At 38.0% G+C, this 22,342-nt stretch overlaps 1 protein-coding gene across 2 annotated transcripts in view; it reads left to right on the top strand.

The window, feature by feature from the left end:
* The window catches only part of AMMECR1 (AMMECR nuclear protein 1), a 73,754-nt gene that overhangs the window by 37,902 nt on the left and 13,510 nt on the right, over positions 1 to 22,342 (top strand). For both annotated transcript variants that reach the window (XM_069015400.1, XM_069015401.1), the window contains exon 3: positions 19,338 to 19,452. In XM_069015400.1, coding sequence (XP_068871501.1) covers positions 19,338 to 19,452 — 115 coding nt within the window. The remainder of the gene's footprint in view (positions 1 to 19,337; positions 19,453 to 22,342) is intronic.

Genomic DNA, 22,342 nt, shown 5'->3' with positions numbered 1-22,342 from the left:
TTGATGCTGGCCTTATTTGCTAAAAACTAGTGACAAGTATTTGTGCAGACAGGACAACTTTCTTCATATGTTCAGTTGAGTTTATTACTCTAATCCTGTAATCAGTCCCACAAGTCAGTGCTAACTTCCCAAAACCTTTATCACCAGGCAGAGTTGCTATGGGTGTACATAGCCATTACCACTGATCCAGGGCAAAGTATACTCATCTATCTGATTGCAATTTTTTGAACTGCACAGCTGGGCAAATTACATGTTTTTGACTGTTTTTGTGACCTTCACTATTGACAGAAGCCATAGGTTGAGTTAATTTGTGCAAATAATATTTCATGTAATATTTCAGAGCATATTGTTGTTTCTGTGTTGCTCACTGATAATACTTTGCAAGCTGTCTTACTTTTGGCTTTGATTTGTAGTAGACCACTGCTGAAAGTCAGCTTTTTTAAATTCTGATAATACACTGTCTGGTGGCCACCAGTGGAAAAACACCTGATAATTAATTGTGAGAGGAAGCTTACATTATCACTCTTGAAATTAAATTCTGCAGAGAGCAGTGTAGGTTCATGACAGCCTGAACTCACCAGGGTTATGCTGTTCTTCTATGTTTAATATTGTTTTTAATGGCAGGAAGCTTCCTTTCCATTTGTACGTGTCTGTGAAAAGTAGGTGTCTGCTGGTCACCTCTGAGTTCTTCAGGTTGTCTCCTAGTTCTCAGGGTTGCCTTATTGAGGTAGAGGGCACAGATCTCCAAGTGAGAAGAGGTGCTTAGGGCCATAGGTGGTAACATGGTTCTGTGTCCAGTTGAGTGGACAGACAACAGCTGTGTACCACAGAGCATGTGGGAAGCCAGTGGTAATAACCCTCTGGAATGTGTAACTCCTATCTCCATTTAACAGCAAAGTGCACTCATGCAAGGTAAAATTTTTAGGGGGCGTTCAACCTATAAAATCCACTAAGTTTTAAGAATAAAGATGCCCCACATGCTGTCAAAGCTTGTTGAACCAGTAAGACTGCAGGCAGCTGGGACTCCTCAGATACTCATCTTTCATATTGAATCATAGAATTGTTTACATCAAAAAAGAACTTTAAGGTCATCAAGTCCAACCATTAACTCAGCACTGCCAAGCCTACCACTCAACTCTGTCTCCAAGTGCCACATCTACATGGCTTCTAAATCCCTCTAGGGTTGGGGACTTTGCCACTTGCCTGGGCAGCCTGTTTCAATGCTTGACAACACTTTTGGTGAAGAAATATTTCCAAATAGCCCCCGGTACAACTTGAGGCTGTTTTCTCTTGTCCTATGGCTTGCTGTTTGGGAGAAGAGGCTGACCACACCTGGCTACAGCCTCCTTGCAGGTAGAGCGCAGAAGGGTCTCCCCTGAGCCTCTTCTTCTCCAGGCTAAACATCTCCAGAGTAAACAACTGTTACACCATCATTTTCCCTTACTGAGTTACAAGGTTCTGTAGGAGTGATTTCAGAGCATCCTACATTCCTGGGGAGGTAGGATGTGGAGTGCCAAACTGACACTTAAGAGGGTGTACTGAGTACTTTTCCTTCCAGGGTGTGGGAGCTCCCTGGCCTAAGGAGAGTTCAAGGATGCTGAAGAAGTTTCAGGGCTGCTGTTCTGCTAACTTGGGCCCCCGTGGATTGGTTGCCATGACGTGGGCATCACCCAGTGCTCAGTATGAGGCAGGTCCTGCTCACCTGCCAGGCAGCAGCAGAGAGAGGGGTTTATTTTCATCATTTTCTAGCAGTTTCGTATCACTAAAACTCCTTAGCAAAAGAAAGAGTTGTCTGAGCCAAAGCTGTATTTGAAAGATATTTGGAAATACATAAGTACTGAACACATTTATTATATACACATGTATAGTCATATATGGCATATAATATACAGCACATGTGTGTTCTGAGTCAAAACTGGGCTGAAGTATATTAAGGCAGTTCAACATTCAACTTCACTTTACAAATTAGAAGATGTATATATATATGTATATATTTATGATGGTGTTGACCTCCAGAGGTATTAATAATACTGTATCTTAGAACCCCTTTTTGTTTTCAAAAATGCTTTTATTAAAATACAAAATCAAGGTATTAGCACTGTGATCTCTAAGTATTTACTGATTACTTCTACTGAAACTGAGGCAAAATTATTTTAAAATGTAGACATTTTTTACTGGCTCATGGCTTTGCCTGCCACATCATCTATATATAGATGAGACTTCACTAAAACTTGGAACTGTTCATATTTTAAATTTTATCTAAACCAATAAAAGCTAATTGCTTTGACTCTGCTTGTAGACACTGACTTTACAGATAACAAACACTTTATTTTGGGTAAATCCTAAGATCTGTTCTGGTGGAATATATGTTTATTAGTAAAATGGTTTGTGGTGTAAACCCACAATACCAGGAAGTCTAAATGAAGTATATAAATTTGAATTTATTGAGCCAGGCTTAGTTACTCTGTGTGAGTCAGTTCAGTAAATAGGTCTGTAATGATTTTGTGCACGCAGTGCCAGGTCATTATTTCAGGGAACTCTTGTTTAACAAAACTGTCTGCTGCTTTTTCTCAAAGGGCAAAGCTAAATACCATACTGGCTCTTTAAGTGAAAAAAAACCCCAAATTTTTGCTTTAATGATTGGTTAAATGCTTCTCCTTATTTTGTTATGAAAGGAAAATCTTGTTTAGAAGAGAGGAGCATGCCCTAGGGAACATATGTTTTTGCATATTGTATGTGTTGGGAATGTAGTAATTCTGCCTTAATTTTTTTCTTTATTTAAAAACAAAACAAAATACTGGTTTTGTAATTGTTGGTCTATTATTTCTGAGAAAAACCTTGCTAGACCCTTGGACCTAATGGTAGATGAGAGTCTTGTTTCCTTAGCAACACTTCTTTAAAGAAAGCAAAGGAAAACGCCACAAATGGAAGGACAGTCCTTAGATAGAGGAGAGCATAATGATGCTCTCCCAAAGCTTTTTCAATACATCCAGGGTTATCAAATATTGATAACCATTTTACTATTTTGCTGGGAAAACTGAATTATAGAATATGAATGCTTTGGCACAGGAGAATGCCTTGCTGTGCTTTGTAGAGTAAACTTACTCTGTGAGTTGACTGTTCATGAAAGGTACCTGAAAATCAAGGAAAAATAAATTTTATAGTTAAAAATTATTGCAAAATTGCTCTATCTGTATAGAGTGGTTCCATGAAGTTTAGTGGGGGTTTTACTGAGACTGTCTTAAGTTTAAGGTCTCAGCAGTAGAATTTGGTATAACTAAGGAAACTGGCCAGATTTGAAATACTTATTTCATCATCTTATTTTAAAAAATGCATTAAAAATTGGGAATTTCAAAAATGTACTTCTTATAAAATATGTGCTTAGAAAAACACATGCTCAAGCAAGAAAATTTTCATTAGTTGATGTAACTTGTGCTATTTGGAACAAATCAGATGTTGCTGAAATTTGATTGAATGTGACTAACTGGTGATACCCAGCAGTTACTCAGACTTTCCAGATGGGTTTCAGGGAGGAGCCATGTCATTTGTGACTCCAGTCCTTCCCATGATGTTCTTGCATTTCATGTTCTTCCCACACAGTCTCCTATTATGTGAACAAAATGATACACACCCTGTAAGTTCAAAGACAGAGTTCTAGTTGAGTTGAAACACTAGTTTGGTTCTAACTCAGGTTTTTATTTGTATTTGAATATTACTTGACAGAAGTGTTTGGAAGGGAGGGTGGAGGCAGAGGAATTGGCCACACTGGCTTTCCTAGCAAAGCTCTATATTGCCGTAACGTGCTTTTCCTTTACTAGTACAGATACTTGGTACTTCCATGGGTTTTAGTCAACTTTTTAATCTTCTTGTATAATAGTCTTAAGGGGAACATCACCAAAACATTTATTATAATGGTATTTGCTTTCTTTTGAGACTCTGGGTGACATACTGATTTCTGAAGTGTTACAAAGATGTGCTGAGTTATGGGCCAGTGCTACAGAACACAAGATAGGACTGTGCTCACAGCAGGCAGAGGCATAGGTGAAGTGTGTCTCAGAACACTTCTGTTGTAAAGAAAGGATTTGTCCACTTGGAAACAGGACAGAATGGAAAAAGTTGGCATAGAAGTTACCTGCTTCTGGGTGAGTTTTTCTCTCTGGTAGTTTTCAGCTTAGCAGTAGGTGTTCATTTTTAATATAGAGTAAGGGATGTTTTACACAACTTTCTTGTGAGGGCAGTAAAACATCCCACTGCACAGACTGACCAGTGCTTATATGTGCTAAATATGAGACATCGTAAGTAAGAGTCTGGGAATTGAGGTGCAGCTGTGGGATATTAGATACCTTGCCCAGTAGAAGTACACTTTGGCTCAAGGATTTTTACTGAAATCTGATGTTTTAATACCAGTTAGCAGAGATTAGGCAAGGTCACAGGAAAAAGAATTGTCTCATGCTTATAAGCTGTTAAAATCTTTAAACTCTGCAGCTTTGTGTGGGAGGCACTGTGGGAAAGGAGTCTCAATTAAAGTTTTCAGTCTGTCAGCACCTCCTCCATTTAGGTGTTTTCTGATGCTTCCTTTTAAGACTATAAAGAAGAAATAGCAGAAACTGGGTGTGGGGAACTGGGCTCCAAAAGCCCTTGTTATCCCTGTTCACTTTAACACAAAGGTGTTGAAGCTTTTGAAATTGTTTTTTACCATTTTCCATAGATCAGAGTAATGAGAGTTAAAATGCTCTTGTAAACTGTGGCAGAGTTTTCTGGTATTTTTAAATAGTACTGACAGATACCTGTTTCTAAAATTTGTTCCTATTGACACCAGGAAGAGAGAAGTTATGTCCTTTACAAGAGCTGTGCAGTTAAGATGGTATAAAAACTCTTGGAAGAAGAAGAAATAGCCTATCCACTGCTGGAACACAGGCGGCCATATAAAATGCTGAAGAATGTCTGAAGACCTCTAAAGTTAAGCACCACTTCTGAGGTAGTCCTAAAGTCTTAAAGGCCCAATCACTCTGCACTGTTTCAACTCATATCATGTGTATTTGTGAGCAAGTGACCTCAGAGTGGGGAGGGAGAAAAAACACACAGGAAAGTCTTGAAGGACTGTCTTGAACTTCATCACTGACAAACAACTGGAGTTTTACTCCAGTTCATCTGCTGCATTGTCCAGGAAAATATATACCTTACCTGAAAATAACCAGGTTTTTCTTTTCTAACATAAATTTAAAAATATAATATTAGGGAAAGAAGCACTCCAGGTTTGTCTCTTTCCTTTGACTTGCAGATGCACTTTCCAGATTCTTCCATTTTCAGCTGTACTCCTTAGGAAAATGTATGGAGTGCTATATACACTCTAAACAAGTGTATATTTTTGATAGGCTTTATTTTAGAAACAAACTGAATGTACTTAGATTATTTTTTTTAGCTCTGTAAATAACTGTGTACTGATGCAGTTCACAAAGCATCTACTGCTACAAAAGTATGTAAATAAACCATTACTTAGAAATATTTGTTGTAGAACCAAAAATATTTCTAATCTCAAAGATTCCTACTTTTATGTGAATTTTCAAAACTTTTCATTAAAACTTTTCTTAATATAGTTGTAATTTATGTGTAGAGAATAGCTTTTGACCATGGTGGAGAAAAGCTTTTTTTGGCCATCAGTACAAATTTCCGTAGGACTGCTAACACTCAGTTCTTCAAGCAAGGATATTCTCTGTGGGGGAATGGTGACATGTGCCTGTGTCTTAAATATAATATGTAGGCTACAAAGTGTCAGCTCACATACTTAAATTTAGGTTTGCTGTTCCAGTGCAATGGTATAATCTTTATTTCTTAGTGCAGATTACTTGCATTAAAGGGTCAGTTGTCACGCAAGCAGTCTCTCAGGTTGGAGAAGTACAGTATATAAATAACTCCCACAAGAACTTGGGGAACTAGTGCAGATGTTAAGAAGTGCTCTGCTGAGCCTGGGCACAGCTCCTGGGAACTTCCCATCTGTCAGAAGTTGCCACCCCAGCTTCTTTGAAAGGGCCCTTTGTGGTAACGGCAGTTACTAACAGTTGTGTAAATTTATATGTGAAATCAGGTATTGCAAACTCTTTACCAGCAAGGAAAGGTGACTTTTTATTTTTATTGCATTTTTCATTTCATTAAAATTCCCTTGGTTTTTGATTTGACATGGGAAAAGAAGAAAAGCTCCTGGGTTTTTTTGACCAGTACAACTTTCTGGTACTTCTAGTTCAAATAATTTTGATGACTTCTATAATGCCACAAACTGAAATGGGTGTCAAGGTTCTGGTAATGTGCAATAATTTGCTACTTTAGATAACAGCCTAATTGTGAATAACTTTTTCAGTGCTTTATTGATAAATAAAAGCCAGATTAGAAATACATTCACACTGATACATTAAAACAGTGTTACTTCAGGAAACTTCATTTCTTTCATTTAGTGATGCTAAAGTGAATGATGCAGAATAAAACTAAATTTAGTATGTAATAAAAGGTTAAGCAATTATTTTCTTCTAATATTGGCTTATATCCCATTTAACTGAAGTGTCAGTGTAAAGCCAAAATATAATGTGACTCAATTGTACAAAAGTTGAAAGAGATACAAATGTCTGTATGTAAGAAAAAAGTTCTGTGTGCATATGTGTATGCATTTAACAGCTTCAGTTGTTAGGGAATTAGAGTTAAAAGAGCTGCTTGTGTCATCTCTAGGCCAGTTACTTCCAGATGCTGTTGTTAAAGCCCCACAAATAATGTGTTCATTTTCCCATTAAGAAAAAGTGCTTGTTATATAAGTGAACACAAGGGAAAGGAGAAATGTAATTTTAAAGTAATTGAGAGGTTATTGTAACCTCAGTTCTACAGCAGGGCATCACTGCTTTTCACCAGAAATATTTTACATGCTCTGTCAAGAAATTGATGCTGATTTTGTTTCTGTTCCCAGAAGCTTCTGCACAATTTGCAAGCTGGTTAACTGGCCCTTTCTCATCTGTGCTGAGGATGCATTCTGCAGTTTGCTCACTTAGCTACAGAGAGGCTTTTTTCCTTTGACCTAGACTGCTAATCCCTCATTGCAAAGAGCAGCAGCTGTGCTTTGTCTGTGGAGGTCTCTGCACCGTGTGCAGCCTCGTTTGCCAGAGCCACCCCTCTTTTTGTACTTGGCTTTTCCGATTACTAAAAGGGTGACTTTCTGGTTTGTTGCTCAGAAAACCCTTTTCAGGTTTGTTGAAGTCTACAATGCATCTTTTCTTTTTCCCCCAAAATGTAAATTTCCAAGAGCTGTTACATATGATTTCACAAGACTGTGTTTGACTAAAGCATTCCTGACATTCAGGAGGTGAAACATTTTGTGAGTTGCTTTTTAGAAAGGTGATGACATCTATTTCCATTTAAATATTAACCACTTTAGATAGATGTGTTGAATTGTATCTGTAATGGTATGATTATGACTAAACGATTTTTTTGTGTCCACACTGTATCCTCATTTAACATTGAGTAGTTGGGATTCAGTTGCTCTTGGTACAATTCTCTCAGTTAAACATATGTAGCAATGCAAGATGTTCATGGTAGTTAAAAGCTGAATAGACACATGGACACAACAGTCCTTTCCTCGTTTAGACATTACTGCAGTGAATGGCAAAACTCTACTACCTTCAAAGGCAGAAGAATTTGGCCTGTGGCTTCTCTAAGAAGATGTGATTTAAAATATTTAATTCATAAGCAGACTTTTCAAATGTATATAATGCTATTGATTCAAATGCATTCCTTGAATACTTGAGTTACAGTTTTTTGAGGTCACAGACAGATGTAGCCTAACCTGGACCTTTTGCCTTTATTTCATTTCAGAACTTGCTTTTCATTCCACTCTAGCTGTTTTTTATTTGCTACTCAAAACCTGGTTTAAAGTGAAAAACATATACAGAGTGACAGCTGGCAGACTTGGAACTGAATGTACTGTTTATCTGAGCTTGCAAACGTTCTGTTGCTTGGGCATCTTGACCTTAGATAAGAGTGAGTTGCAAATGCCCCATCCAGGCACTTCTGTAAGCTGAGTAGGTTGCAGGTGGCACAGAGCGTGCCACCCCAGGCAGACAGAATTGTGACAGGAATCTGGAAGGAATAAAAGGATGGAATCGTGACCTGCTCTCGTGAGCGAGAGAGAAGTGGCAGAGTTGCTAAAAGGAGAATAAGGAGATGGCTTAGAGGCAACTTCTTTGTGTGTGGAAGATAAAGGGAAGGAAATGCAGGAAGCAGAGCTTCCAGATATATAGAATGTGTTTATGTATCTAAAACGTACTGTATTTTTTAATTGGGGATTTGTAGAAGTAATGTCATAGCTTGATCTGTTAATGGGATTCATATATGAAATAAAAACCTGCACACATACCAAAGGAACAGAAAAAATGTTAAGCCTTTTTTGTTGCCTTAAATAGGAATTAAATTCTGTTGATGCAGCAGTTCTGATGGCTGCATTCTAGAATAGTTTCATGATAGCGGGAGCAAGTGCCTAGAAACCAAAACTCTCATGAAATAAGGAAGGACCATTTCTTTCCCTGAGGTCTTTTTACATGTGATGTGCCACAAGGGACTCATCTTGTGCCTGTCTTTTACTATATTTATAAAAACACTGAGAATTAGTAAGATGCTATGAGCTCATACATCATCCTCTACACTGACAACAGTCAGATCTGCAACTCTTTGCAGATGCACTCACAAGATGTGTAAGAGATTGCATTTAGCTAAAAGCCAGTTGGTTTAAACATAATCCAAGTTGAGTTGAGATACTGATGAAACACAACTCTTGGGAAACAAGCCAGGATATTATTCTGTGTTCTGTAGTTTGAGTGGTCATATTCTAGACTGTAAGGCAGTGTGGACCTTGGGTTATTCTCAGTTTATGTGTTTGTTGAAGAATTTCAAGACTGAATTCTGTCACCTTTCGTTTCTCAGACTATATTTACTAATACCTTCATATTCCAGCATATTTTCTTGTCTTAATCTTTTTCTGTTAACTATTTTCTGCAATACCTCAGGTAAGCAAATAGATTGAGCCAACCTGGTCTGGTGGAAGGTGTCCCTGCCCACAGCAGGGGGTTGGAATGAAATGATCTCTAGGGTCCCTTCAAACCCAGAACTATTCTGTGATTCTATGATATTTGTCCTTCTTAATTGATTTACTGCATAATCTACCATGCCTGTTGCTTTCCTTATATTTAACCTGATTATGCATATTTAATCTGTCCATCACTATGGTTTCAAAGTCCTGATCAAAAAACACAGTTTCAGTGTTTGTGGCAAACAGTACTGAAACTGAGCAATAAAAATTGAACTATCATATTTTTACATAAAAATATAGTGTTTCTGGTGACAAAAGAAATGTTGAGAAAGTGAAGTACTCTTTTGTTGTAGAATCTCAGCAGCACAATTAAAAAAGACCCTCTTTTTGCAAGCTGCAGGAAATTGAAGATGTAAATGTTTAAATTATCTTCCTGTATTTACATATAACTGCATTGCTGTGACATTTAGAAACATTTTTCTGTATGTTCTTAAGATGAGGTCTTTTTAAAGTTCATAATAAATTAAAAATACCTCATTAATTTGTTCTTTTATAAAATTATGACTTGAATGCAGCTTTAGAGTGGGAGCAATATTTTTTGAATTGCCTAAAGGAGAATTGAATTCAGTGATTATGTGGCCTTAAAGATTTTTGTGTTGACTTCAGTATCTGTTTTGGGGTAAAATAATGATCTTAAGTCAATATTGAGAGACATGCTGGAGATGTAGAGAATTCTAGGGATTTCTTTTTATGTTCCTAGGGATTTGGGTGGTTAACGTTGCTCAAGCTGCGTGGTTCTAAGTGTAATTGAGCAGTTCATTTTTGTTGATTATCTAAACTTTGCCATCTGCTGGAAAGCCTTTTAGTGACATTACAATTTAGTCCAGTTGGAGCTCAATTAGAGTTTTCTGACTAGTCTGTTATCATATGTTCACCAAACAAAAACATACACACCAAACCCTGGTCAGTTTTGTTGCTCAGTTTTTAAACAAGCGTCTGGAGTCACTCTGACAATCACTGTGTTATGCTGGGAGATTGTTTTAAGTGCTGTGAGTTTGGTTTTTATGTAGCAAAACAAGGCCATTTCTGTGGCAATTGACACCTTTCAGCTTTCTGAATGTTTATGGCATAAACTGTCATGCCTTTGTGAATTCCATTGTCATTTATCCCAACAGGATGTATGATGCAGGGACAGGTGAGGAACAATACAGGTAAAGGCAGAAAAGAAGCTGCCCCCTATGAGCCAAGTCCTGTATACAGCTGCTGACCTGATGTTCCCTTGTAGTCAGAAGATGTTGTTTGTGGTCCATGCTGAGCAGTTCCCAGTGCAGGCAGCTGTGGGGCAGTGGATGTCCCAAACTGCCTTGGTTCAGCTTCTACAGTATGGGGTAGATGGAACAAGGAGCTACAGCTCTCCACCTGCCCCTGGGCAAATGCACAGTAACTGCTCACTCTGGGCTGTGCTGTGCTCCAGGCTGCCTCCCTCTCTCACTGCGCTGTGTGATGGGAAGATTTTGGATTTAGCACACCTGTGCAGCTCTGCTGCATCTTGAAGTTAGCATAGTTTAAGATTTTAATTTTTTTTCTGGTGTAATAGGGTATATTGTATAGTAATGCAAAATGATACCCTCATGCCCTGCAGGACTAAAACTGTGAGAAAAATTGAGTCTTTACCTTATTTGGCCTTTTGAAAGGTCGATAAGTCCTTTAGAGCAACAGAAGCAGTATAGTGTAAGATTTCTGGTTTCAGGAAACAGTAAGGAAGTTAAAGTCATAGAAACTTGACTCTTATGAATGTAATCAGGAACCTACAGTATTACTTTGTTGGTCTTTTTAGTTTTAACTGAACTTTTTAATGGGAACAGGTTGCAGCATCTGTGACTTCCGTGATCATACTTTTCCACTTGAAGTCCATGACAGCACGTACACAAATTTCTCCTAAACTTCAAGAACCTCTTCATGCAACCTTTGTTGTTTCCTTGATACTTTATGGCAGAAAGAAAGAGAAATTAATTTCGGTCGTCATGTCCACACAGTGTAATATCATCATGGCATAATGATGAACTAGATTTATTTGGAAGAATACAGTGTGATAGAATATTTCTCTGGGTAATTGTCAGAGCAGTAGAAAAAACATCTTTGTTTCTTTCTGCTAAAAAGCCCGGAATTTATGGGAGTGTTGGCTTTTACAGCTTCATGCTTGTGAGCTTTCTTTTCTTAAATTTTGTAACAGTGAGTCAGTGAGGAGTTTGAGTTTTCATCTGCTACGTACACAAGGCTGACAGACCCAGCTGAAGAACCAGCAGTTAAACTCCCAGGAATTTCAGCCCATTGTCCCTGGGCAGGTGCACCTTAGCTCTGTGTCTTAGCAGGTACTCAGAGTGACTACAGAATTCCTGAGCAGCATCTCAGACCATGTCAGTCCTTTGTGTGTGCTCTGGAGTGGATCTGTACCATGTAGCTAGAATAAAAAATTAAATAAGGATTTGTTTGGAAATTTTAAGTACCCCTAGAAATATTCTGTAAAGGTGTCTTTAGATTTAAACAACTCGTGTACTTTTTTGTAGAAAAACAAGGGCCCAGAACATTGTGAGCAATACCAGTATGGTTTAATTTTTAATTGTGGGTATGTTTTCCACAATACATGTGTGCACATAAAAATATTCTTAATATAACGGAAACTGTTAAATAAGGAGAACATACAGACAGCTTATTTTAGGAGCCTCTGGCTGTCTAAAATAGAGTCTTAATTGTCTTATGTAGCCAACGTAGGTTGCCTTTTCTGATGAGCTTTTCTAAGTGCTTAATTTATATACGTGCTCCGCTTTGTCTTTTAGAAGAATGGTATTCTTTTCAAAGCTTAAATAACTGTCTAAAATAGAGTAGCAGGATATTCCTTCTTCCTATTAAGTTACATGTCTGATTTCAGACAGATTGGGAGAAGAGAGACTTTCTGGCATACTTCACTTTTGTGGAGTAAAAAAATAAATAATTAGATTCAAGAGCCAAAATTCCAGATCAGTATTTTATTTGTCCCACCTGGAATGCTGTTGCTGTTACCTGCTGCACTGTGCTGATAAAATCAGCTAGAACTTCAGAGATGTGTTTCTGTGCCCCACAACAAGTGTGTATTTCTTTTTTTACCCTGTGACTACCACTTAGCAACATAATGTGCAGGAAGTATAAATGTTGTTCTTTCCCTTTCTGTCTCCCAAATGTAAGGGAGGGTTCAGGAAAAACACGTCATTCACAGTTGTTTTGTTTCCTGGAAATTTTTCCAGTCTGACCCAAAAAAAAAGACAATATAAATAAATTCCTTTTCCTTGCATTCAAGTGATTTGTTGTTGCATGTAAATCACTCCTTGAAATCTCCATTTAAGTTGGCAAAATTCTGCTGGTCATAAATAAAAGTCGGTAGAAGGCTGACCTGTGGGGGTTGTGTTGGGCTGTCTGATGCCTTATGCTGACAGCTAGGAGGATTGTATTCATAATAATTTCACTTTTTGAAGTAGAGCACACTCTGCCCTGCTTTTCTGGCTTAAAAATTAATTGCATGTCATGACTTGGAAGCTGTTAGTTTTCTCTGGTCTCTGCCAAACCAAGTTATGAGAGCTGATTTTCATTAGAAAAATACTGGTGGTCTGCTTAAGTGTTCCTTATTGAAGTTACTGAATGAAAAAGTAAAAATCTGAACTAACTTCACTGCTCAGTAACCCAGCAATGGAACAATAAATACTATATATATTTTTTTTTTCCCCTCTGAAACCCTGGGACCAAGTGTCTCTTGCTGTTGTCATTTCTTCACTGTTCCCTAAAATCCAGTGAGTTTACCACTCATTAGTTTCAGGCTGTTTTGAATTAATTGAAGAACAGTATCTGGGCCCTTTGGGCTGAGTTCATTGACACAGGGCCATTTCTTTGTTAAATACATCTTCAAAGGTAATTCTACTAAGCTTAGTTCGCTCACTGAAAAAATTCCGGAATCTCAGGGTTATACTTACTGATCTAAATGAAGAGCTGGTAGAATTTAAGTCCTTTTCCCTACCATCTGAAAGTTGTTCCAAGGTACTGTTTATGAGAAGAGGGTAATAGTTTGTAAAATAAGACCTTTAGCCTACTCTTCGTATGTCTACTGGTGATATTTGAAAAATTATTTAGATGCCAGAAAGTTATGGTTTGGTTTAACTGTGTTTGGTATTGGAAACTGGTTAAGAGAAAATTGACTGTAAGAGAGTGAACTAAAAAAGTAATGGAAAATTAATTTTTAAATTGGATTAAATTTATCAGTTCTGTTTTGATTAATTCTCTGGGAGCTGCTTTTCTACAGGGTAGGCTGAGCAGACAGTGAAAGAGAGGCTGTCACAAAAAGTAGATTTTTAGGAGTCAGGGATCTTGGATTCTGTTCTCAGTTCTGTCACTGACTCACTGTGTAAGCCTCCTAAATTGCATGAGTCACTTACTGTCTCTGCCTCATTCACACTTCCTATAAAAGTGAGTATTACTTACATCATGCCCAGTGTTTGACAGCTTCCTTTGCATCTCCTCCTCCCGTGTCATGTTTAAGCCTTCGAAGTAATTTCCAGCAATGTACCAAACTGTATCCAATTTTATCTAAACTCTGTCCAGCGTGGGTCTGTAGATGTGACTGTCCCCTAAAAAGAGCTTTAGTGAGAAATTTTATTGTTAATGTTTGTTGTTAAATAACAATGAGTAAAATACTAGGAATTTAATTCATTTAATGCTTCCATTCATCTGCATCAAAATCCTTCTTTACTATTTTTGATGCTTATATGCTATCAAACTCTTTTAAAGGATCTTTTAAATTCAATCAAGGATTTTGAGGCATTTTTAAACAGAGAAGTGAAACTCCACTACTACTACTTATTTCCCCAATTCATGTTCTACTGTTTGTTACCCATCTGCTACATCACATGTAAGAGCCCTAGGTTCTTAAACACTGAAGCTTTTTTTTTTTTAAGGCATTTTTATAGCCTACAGAAATTATGGATGGAGAACACAATGATGTATTTCATTTTAGTTCACCTGAATGTACTATCATTTCAGGCTATTCTAAGAGCTTCTCTAGTGGTATTTTATAGAAAACAAGATGTAGTCTTAAGGAACATAAATATATAAGGAATATAATTTTTTTTTCTAACCATCATGCTGTTTGTCATAGCAACTCAAAATAATTCAAACAATTCCCTTTTCTTTTTATAGTTTCAGTGTCTTTAAAGTGTTTGCAAGCTTTTTATATCCCACATGAGGAGGAGTGGTCTTTGGAAAATGGAATTACTGATAAACATTTTCTATAGCCAAATAAACTTCATTTGAAGAAAAGCTGAAATTTGTATCGTATGGCTCAGCTGAAGAAAAACTAATAGTTGAGTAACACTTTGTTTTGGCTTTTTTCTTAACTGGCAATTACTTGATCTTAGGACATCCAAGACTGCATAAATATTTAACTAGAAAGGCCATGCGTGTGCGTGCATGCATTTTGTGTCTAAAAATAGTTTTCCTTGAACAGGATTCAATTCTGACTTTGCTTGCTTCACTTTTAACATGGAGCAGAGTCTTATGTGGAAAAACGAATGCCCTTTTATTGGCCAGCTAGAATTCCCCTTGCTTGGCACTGCCTCTTTTCAGCTCTCCAGTACCATGTACTTCCATTTAGTCAGCAGCAATGTATGTAAATTATTTCTGGGCATGGAGGAGTAAAGAACAGACGGCCTAGAAAATGCTTTTAAATTAGGGGGCATTTTCTTTGAAAGTATTTTTTAACTTCCCTTAATTTTTCCAACTTCTTTTGCTAGTTAATTCCACTTGCCCTTCCTTAATTCTAAGTTTAACATAAAAATTGTGGAGTTAATATTTTTTAACTTGGTATTTAACATGGCAGATTTCATTCCTTTTTCTAAAAGAAGAATTGACAGAAAAAGACAGCATTGAATAAGACTGTAAAATCAAATTCTAAGGCTGTGGAAGTACAGGCACCTAAGTCTCCTGTGCCATTTAAGAATGTTGACGACACAGTTACACGGTGATTTTTTTAGTCTGAGCTCAGACCAGTGACGAGCTTTTGAGGAAGGGCAAGCATTGCCTTGTCTTGTTTTCTGCTCACTGTGAGGTGGTCACCAGGAGATACATGCCAAGTGCAGTGACATGTCAGGGGAGGCCCAGGTCTGAATTTCCATCCAGATGTTTGTAGAGTGTGTGAGGTGTATGGTAAGTGCTAAACTGCTGCCTGTAAAAACTGATACTCTTTCTTCCCAGAACAAGAATGGCAAAAGTAAAAGTCATTCAAGGCTTTTTATCCTTGGACTAAATGTTGACATCTGCTGACACTTCTGAGAGTGATGTCAGTCTGTCAAGCATTGAGAGCTGAGGTTTGTACAACATGGACAGCTGCCCTTGAGGAACTACTGGGCACCATCCACTTGTTCCACTGGCACTGTCAGAACAGTCATAGATGGTGATTTATTTGCTACCCACAGAGATGAAGTTTAAACTTAAGGATAATGGCTGAGTCCTGAAGGGAAGCATCTCTAATGCCATATGTCTCCTGCATTGAGAAAGGCAAAAATGAAAGCAGTTCATCTGTGATGAGATGATACGAAGCTGGTGTGCTTTTAGGTTTTCTTAAGGTATCTGGAACTGTAGAGTTGGGGCCATGGTAGTAATAATAGAATGACTGACATGACTGGTACTCTAACTGTAATATAGAGCACATTAAAACAAATCTCAAGTTTTAAAATAGTATGTGGTGCCCAAACTCATTAGGAAAAGGTTACGAGGTTTTAAGGCAGTTCTTCTAAAACTGGCACCTGATACAATTTTTGTCTCATAAAGTTTGTGAGTAGACCGTATTTCATTGTTAGCAGACAGCATTTCATGTGTAGCTAATCAGTATAAATAAATGCTCTCTTGTTGGCATTTCCCTTCAGTACATTTTTTTCCAGTTGCTGATTATCAGCACAAATTTCTCCAGGTAAATTTTGGTTTTACTTATGAAACAACAGAGGCCAAGATGTTTTGAAAGACAAAAAGGGTTTGAACACAGGGACAAGAGGAATAAAATAACAGCAATACTCTGTGTAGTCACAGTGATGTCAGAGGCTGTTACTCAAATCTGTGGTCTTATTCTGCCAGATATCTCGCTTACCTCCAGCAGCAGGAGTGTTGAGACAGGATCTGTGCACCAGTGTCTGTAGTCTTGGAGGTGTCGAGGAGGGATTTTCCAGCATGCTGTACAGATGGAATAGCACCTAGCAGTTGAGCAGGAGTTAGTTATAACTGAAACCACTCCATAATTTGATAGCAATATTTTAGTTCTTGTGAGGTGGTTACATGAAGACAAGGTATTTGTGCCAGTGTCATTACTGGAGAATAGAGCAGGCCAGCTGAGCTTGCTGCTCAGCGTGTGCTGGTCACTGCATGGCACTGCTTTCACTGCAACTGAACCACTTGGCTGCCTCTGTGCCTGAGGCTTTTACACCTTTGTGCATCTTCCTGCCCCCACGGTGTTCACCTGAAGGTTTCACATCTCAGCTTTTATCAATATTTAAATTTGTCATGACTTCGCTCATCTTGTTTCAAATTATTAGCTCAGCATTTAAGTGGAGTAGCTGAGCTGGGGTGTCCTGCACAGGGCCAGGAGTTGATGATCCTGATGGGTCCCTTCCAACTTAGGATATTCTATGGTTCTATGAGATGTGGCTTACATGAGCATGGGGTGAGGTTTGTTTCTGCACAACTTGATGAATGGTAAATTACAGATGGTTTCTCATCTAGCAATGCCAGTGCAGCAGATCTTCAGTCAGTGGGAATTTGCTGGAGACTTGCTGCTAGCTTTGTGGGGATCAGGCTTACACCCACAGCACACAACCTTTGCCTCAAAACGTTGAAATTCACAGTGGATTTTGGCAGCTTGAGGGAGTGGAATTCAAAGAAGCTCCTAGTACCAAGTTGTGCAAAAGAAAAGGAAAAAAAAAAATCTTCTGAAGGTTGTAAATTCTGGCAATATGGGAAATGTTTTGCTTGGTAAGATCGTTGCATAAATTATGAGAAACAGATTTAAAGTAATATTAGCAATATCTGTGCGTACAGTTGTTTGTTAAGATAACTGGATTTGTTGTTTGTTGATGAACTAATGCTTGTCTGTCTGGGTGTTTCTCAGTACAGTGTTCACATATATTGTTTGTATGACAGAGATGCAGCAGACCTTGGGGAAATGAGCCATCTGCATATAAGCAAACTTGTAATAGCAATGGATTTGAAGAGGATTGGGGTTTCCAAGCATAATTTTTTAATTACAAAAGGGGGTAAAATGTTAAAAGTGTGTGTACATGAACTTACTAAATAAAATTCAGAAGACCTTTAAAGTACAGAGATCCCAGCTCTGTCTCAAAATACCTAAGATATAAATAACTTAGGATTCCTGGACAGTGTTCTAGGAAGGTACCCCTGGACATTTGTTATGACCATGTTCTTTTATTCATTGATTTTGCTAACTACTGTTGGTTATGACTTATATCTAGATAGACTTTTGGTTTGAGCTGTCCCTGTGTTCTGAGTGTCCTCCCTTTACACATATATATTTATTTATTTTCCCCACCATCTGGGGGGATTTGAAAGCTGAATTAGGTTGTTGGTATTTTGGGATGTTGCTGGTATGCTGTGGCTATAGGAGTTATCTCTGATGTTGCTCTGAACCATCAGAGAGCAGAGGATGGTAACTGCTTGGTTCCAGCAATTTCAAAGCTAGCCTGGAAAATCCCATTAGAATTGCCTACTTTAGATATATCTTCAGTGGAAGTCATTAGTTAAATATTATTGGCCTTATGCTTTAAATCTCTTTAGTGTTCCCAGTTCTTCGCAGGTCTGTGTAGAGAAAGACTTCTGAGTTTCAATACTATGTTGTGTTTTGTAATTGTAGCATATCTGCTACAAAAAACCTGCCTTCCCCCCACCCCAGAAAAACGTAGGTTCTGTTTTTAACTCTGCAGTGTATGGTATTAGTTCTTGATGGGAAACTGTTTCTGGTTATACATATGATTATTTCCTTTAGTTATACTTTACATGATTTTTTTTTTCCTCATGTGTCCTTACATGGCCTGCTTTAATGAAGTTCTATTACTCTTTATACAAAATGGTGATTTCTGGTGCAGAGCCTGCAGCCATTATTCTAACACCATGTCTGTGATTATATCAGCTAATGGCAGCCACTGGCTCTAGGCCAAGTAAAACGATTAAGAACCATCTAATTGTTAGATGAAACAATGAGACACGTGAAGAGCTTGGTAGTATTTCAGTAAGTCTCTTAAATTCTCTTTACTCATCCAAAAGCTCAGTTAGCAGATCACTGTTTTTGTTGGAGATGAGCATGTTTGTATTCACATCATGTTTCAAAGCTTAAGAGAATAAAAGATTGAGATGCCATCCTCACTTTAACCTTCCCTTTGCCAATTTAACTGGTTCTTAACCAAACTTACACAAGTAGGTTTTTACAAATGTTCTTACTTATGGCACTGCTTGCTGTCTGTTAACTGCTGTGTGTTTCCAGGCGTGCTGGCCTGTGCACAGGCAGCTCCCCTCGATGTGGATTTTACCCTGCTAGGTGTGTTTGTCTGTAGAATGGTACGTCAGCCATGGATTAGCTGTTTGCAAGCTTCCCTGTTACTAATCATGACATCTGCTTTGCAGAACCTCCTTGAGTCCTGTAGGTTTACAGGTCTGTAGAGCCCTTGGATGTTTTCACCTTTTTATATTCACCTTTGCTAGTAAGCATGAATACCAGTCTCTTTTAGAGAATGTTCTGCTTGTTTGTTTGGGGTTTTTTTCACTGAATAATTAAGTTCTACAATTTGATTACTCTTTTAAGTGTTTGATCACTGCAGGCTATAGAACTTACCTCTCCACTTTCTGTTGTGAAATTTAATCCATTTTGAAAGGGGTTTACAAGTTGCAAGTGGAAGAGCTACTGCTTTTGTAACTTTTTGCGAAAGTTTTCTGCTGGTTCATTAATAAGATTGTCACAGTAGCAAAACCAGCTCAGGAAGGAATGACCCTCAGAACATCGTCTGATTGGCCAGCCAAGAACCAAAACAAATGTCTAAGGAAAAGATTGGAATGTTGATCAGTGTGTTACACTGGTGACTGGGTTATCAAACTGGTTATCATTTCATCAGGATTTTTTTTTCTCCTTTCTACTCTTCAGATTAGATCCTTGAAATTAAAAAAAAAAAAATCCTTTGAAATTCTGTTTTGTCTCCAACAGTGCCCTTAAAGATAGTCGTTTCCCCCCAATGACGAGGGATGAGCTGCCACGGCTTTTCTGCTCAGTGTCTCTACTCACTAACTTTGAAGATGTGTGTGACTACATGGATTGGGAGGTAAGAATGTCAGATATCTTTTACAGAAATGACTTTGATACTATGAACACCTATAGCTGAAGTCACTGTTTAAATGATTTGTATCTATTAGTGTAGCTGTCACTATTTTGCACTCTGTACACATAGTTATGTGCATAGATTCAAAAGAGACTTTTTGATAAAACCGTCATCACCTCAAAAGTCTGAGCCATGCAAATGGAATAAAGTTGTAGCTTTGCCCACACAGGCACTCGGAGTGGTCTGCACAGTTGTCTTGATGTCTAAGACTCCATCAAGGAAGGTATTGTCTGAGCAAAGGTGTCCTGAGGCCTCGTTTGCTGGATCTATGTGGTAGATCAGTCCATTGACTCTGGAAAGGGGTGCTCCAGTACGGAGGTTAACAGTCTGATGTATGCTTCTGGAAACAAGCACTGCACAAAACTGCAATCCCAGAATAAGCTGCTTTATTTATCTTGTAGAGACATTCATTTTGCCCCAAACTTTGCTTTCAGAGTGAGTGTCCTGCACAGACCCCACAAAGCCTTTATACAATGAGGCCACGTAAATCATTGCTCTCAATGCTGCTTACGCATGGAGCTGAATCTATTCTAATTGCCAGGTTCTAGGAAACCTGCATGCATCCTCTTGGAACAGCAGCATAAAAGAGATTAAGAAGCAAATGCTGACGTGTGTATGACAGTGTATACTGATGGAAGTGTTAGTCTGTAATGTTCTTTTCCCATAATTGTTTGGCATTGGACGCTTGCAAAAAACAAGGTACTTGACTTAAAATGAGCTCCTCACCTCAGTCATCATGTTGCATTCCTCTTTGAAGCTATTTTTGAGTGGACATAAGAAAAATTTTGAAATTGTCGTGGGATAGCAGAAATAATAATGCCAGAGATACAACAAAAGCTACAGTATTTCCTTTTAATAATAACTGAACCTGACTAAATATTTAGAACTTCTTAGGAGAAAAAGAGGCTTTCTATTGTATTTATACATTAAAAATGTATCTTGAATAGAAACTGCACTTGTTAGAACAGTAAGAGGCCCCGCTGTCTCAGAAGGAGGGTATCCAGCAGTAACCTCAGCATTATGAATTTTACAGTAGCTGAAAATTGACAAAGATGTGTTTCCTGTTCACCTCATAGTGACAAGGGCTTCTTACCTTCTGATACGTAATTCTGAATGAGATGAATCCTGGTTTTCTTTAGGGTTTATGAGCATTTTCACCATAATCAGAAATACTTATGTTTTTTTTAGGTAATGTCAGACCAAAAATGAATCTTAGCAGAAACTCTGTGTGCATTCTCAACAAGAAGCTTTTATGGAGTAGTCTGCCTTGTCACTCAGCCATTTGACACTTCAAACAGTGTTTTCAATTAATCAAACTAGTGACTATTAATATTAAACTAAGCTAGAAATCAAAATGGTAGAATTTTTCTCCTCTACCAGGTTTTCTGGTAGCCATCACTGTGATGTTTTAAATTTCAGTTATTATAATTTAATAAAAATCAGACTATGAATAGACTCAGAAAATGTGAAGTGCATAATGAAATAGCATTTAGCTCTTTGCATGCCGTAGTCTATAAGTGTTATTAGGTGCTGTTTCATTGTCTCAATAAATAAACTTCTAAGATGGCCCAAATATTCATCCTTAAGGAAAAACTAAAAGCAAAATCTGGGTTCAAAAATCCACTTTCCTTTGGAAGGACTGGTTTTAGCTTTGTTCCTTGGGAGACTGCTGAATCATAACTTGTATGAAAAAAAGGAGGCTTTTACTTCCTATGTTCTTTATATGTTTTGTGTAGAACTTGTGACACTTTAACAATACTGTAAGTAAGCATAATGCAGAGCTCTAGTGTTGCTGAATTCTGATTGATTTTATGGGTTCTCATGGTTGTTCTTATTGGAAAGCCCTGACTTAGGAGGCAAGAATGCAGGGGTCAAAAATATGAAAGTCCTTGTATTATCCATTTGCTTAGTTGCTCTCTATCTCATTTAAGGTTTTTTAATGATAAGTTTTTAAAAACCTTCGCAAATTCCTACAATTCCAAGAGATGGTCACAAACTAGGTTTCCACGCAAAGGGGCCCAGAGGAGAGAGGTGACATCTAAATATGAGATTATAAAATTTGTAATTGTTAGTCCTTAAAAGAATGATTCATCACTGTGTGCCTGTCAGTGAGATAGCTTATGTCACCCATGTGTCTTTTAAGGGAGCAGCAGTTATGCAATATTAATGGCAAAAGGACATTTCAGGATGTCTAGAGTATGATGTAAAGAGAGATTCTGCATCTTTCATCTCCTGTCATGTTGAGATCATCCTGAAAATCATCAGCCTGGTTAGGAGACCCTGCTTTTGTAGGTGTGCTACTGATGATCTTGTGGGAGCCAGGTCAGCAATTTGCTGACACAGGCCACAATATTTCAGAATTGCCAATTCAGACAACTCTGCTCTGAGGGCTTAAGACAAGGTCATCTAAAGTCAGGAGTGAAGCTGTCTGAAGACAGCTCAGGAGTGTCTTCTCTATCCTGAAGCAGAGTGATGGATGTTTTCTCTCATTAAGGAATTTCCTTCCCAAACTAAATAAAAGAATATTTCAGCTGTAAAAAGCAATGTGAGATCCTTTTGCAGCAGAAACTTCCATCAAGTAAACAGATCTGTAGGAATTCACTGCAGTTAGCTCCCATATAATTTTTCAAATTGCTGCCATTTTCACCTTTTATAAAAGTGTTTAGGGGAAAGTACACATCTTTAAAGGACCACTTCAATGCCATGTTCACAAGGATGCTTCCTAAAATACAACTTAGAATCCTTACATACCCGTGACTTTGTCTGAATGGCAGTGCACTTCAGTGGCTGAACAGATGTAGGGCTTTGAAAGGAACTGGGAGTGTGGGAACTG

This window comes from Aphelocoma coerulescens, chromosome 4A, assembly GCF_041296385.1.
Source record: "Aphelocoma coerulescens isolate FSJ_1873_10779 chromosome 4A, UR_Acoe_1.0, whole genome shotgun sequence".
Lineage (NCBI taxonomy): Eukaryota > Metazoa > Chordata > Aves > Passeriformes > Corvidae > Aphelocoma > Aphelocoma coerulescens.
Note: the sequence above shows the minus strand (reverse complement) of the source record. Positions and strands in the feature narration are given on the sequence as shown.